The sequence below is a fragment of the Seriola lalandi genome, unplaced genomic scaffold, assembly GCF_002814215.2.
Source record: "Seriola lalandi dorsalis isolate HSWRI2012SDOR001 ecotype SW California unplaced genomic scaffold, Sedor1 jcf7180002035506, whole genome shotgun sequence".
Classification (NCBI taxonomy): Eukaryota; Metazoa; Chordata; class Actinopteri; order Carangiformes; family Carangidae; genus Seriola; species Seriola lalandi.
This window is the reverse complement of record NW_019506082.1, coordinates 1-1,271: the sequence shown is the minus strand read 5'-3', so window position 1 is coordinate 1,271 and position 1,271 is coordinate 1. Positions and strand designations below refer to the sequence as shown.

The 1,271-nt window shown below is 45.8% G+C and overlaps 1 protein-coding gene across 1 annotated transcript; it reads right to left on the bottom strand.

Moving 5' to 3' along the window:
* Window positions 1-384: 384 nt before the first annotated feature.
* LOC111647597 (serine/threonine-protein kinase RIO1-like) lies at window positions 385-1,265 on the bottom strand. Its single transcript, XM_023397224.2, has 3 exons — window positions 1,166-1,265; window positions 905-970; window positions 385-802 (listed from the first exon to the last, which is right to left on the bottom strand). Exons 1-3 carry the CDS (start codon window positions 1,241-1,243, stop codon window positions 638-640), a joined length of 309 nt encoding a protein of 102 aa, XP_023252992.1. The 5' UTR covers window positions 1,244-1,265; the 3' UTR covers window positions 385-637.
* Between the last annotated feature and the right edge of the window lie 6 nt (window positions 1,266-1,271).

Sequence of the window (1,271 nt, the reverse complement as noted above, 5' to 3'; positions counted from 1 at the left end):
TGCTGTCCGTCTCTACTGTGTCTGCTGTCTGTCTCTACTGTATCTGTCTCTGCTGTCTGTCTTTACTGTGTCTGCTGTCTCTGTCTCTACAGTCTCTACTGTCTGTCTCTACAGTCTCTATTGTCACTGCTGTCTCTACTGTCTCTGTTGTCTGTCTCTACTGTGTCTGCTGTCTCTGCTGTGTGTCTCTACTGTCTCTGTCTCTGCTGTCTGTCTCTACTGTCTCTGTTTCTGTTGTCTGTCTCTACTGTCTCTGTGTCTGCTGTCTGTCTCTACTGTGTCTGCTGTCTGTCTCTACTGTGTCTGCTGTCTGTCTCTACTGTCTCTGTCTCTACTGTCTCTGTTTCTGCTGTCTGTCTCTACTGTCTCTGTTTCTGTTGTCTGTCTCTACTGTCTCTGTGTCTGCTGTCTGTCTCTACTGTGTCTGCTGTCTGTCTCTACTGTGTCTGCTGTCTGTCTCTACTGTCTCTGTCTCTACTGTCTCTGTTTCTGCTGTCTGTCTCTACTGTCTCTGTGTCTGCTGTCTGTCTCTACTGTTTCTGCTGTCTGTCTCTACTGTCTCTGTGTCTGCTGTCTGTCTCTACTGTGTCTGCTGTCTGTCTCTACTGTCTCTGCTGTCTGTCTCTGCTGTCTGTCTCTACTGTCTCTGAATCTGCTCATCTATCTTTATGTTTGAGTTTCTTACGTTGTCATTGTGTCCAGAGAGGGCCGACTCTTCCTCCTTCGTCCTCATCAGGTCAACGTCTCGCTCATAGTGACTCACCTCCGTCAAAGTCCGGGGGATGTAGGCCTTCTTAAACACCTGTGGGAAAAGAGGAGGGGACATACAGGTGAGAGGTTAAAGGTCAGACAGACTTACTCACAGAAAAGTGGTTAAGACCGTAACCAGCTCAAAATGTTACACCTCCTCATCCACTCTGTCCTGATCTGATCGCTGCTCTGATGTCCGCTCAGCTGCAACCACCATCGCCTAGACAACCAAACAGACAAATAAATAAGTAAACAAACAAGAAATAAAAAGATGGACAACTTCTGTTTCTTTAGTGTAATGTCTTGTTTCAGTCTTCCTTGTTCTTGTCTGTTATTTCTGTCTGTATCTTGATTTTTTTGAATACTATGTTATCTGAAGATGTGTTTGTAATAAGCTGTATTTCTGCAGAAACACCTTCTCCAGGTATTGATCAATGTTGTGGCAGGTGATCGACAGGTCGGTGATGAAGTCAAACAGTTCTCTGACCGTCATCACGGCCACACCATGCTTCACAAAGAAC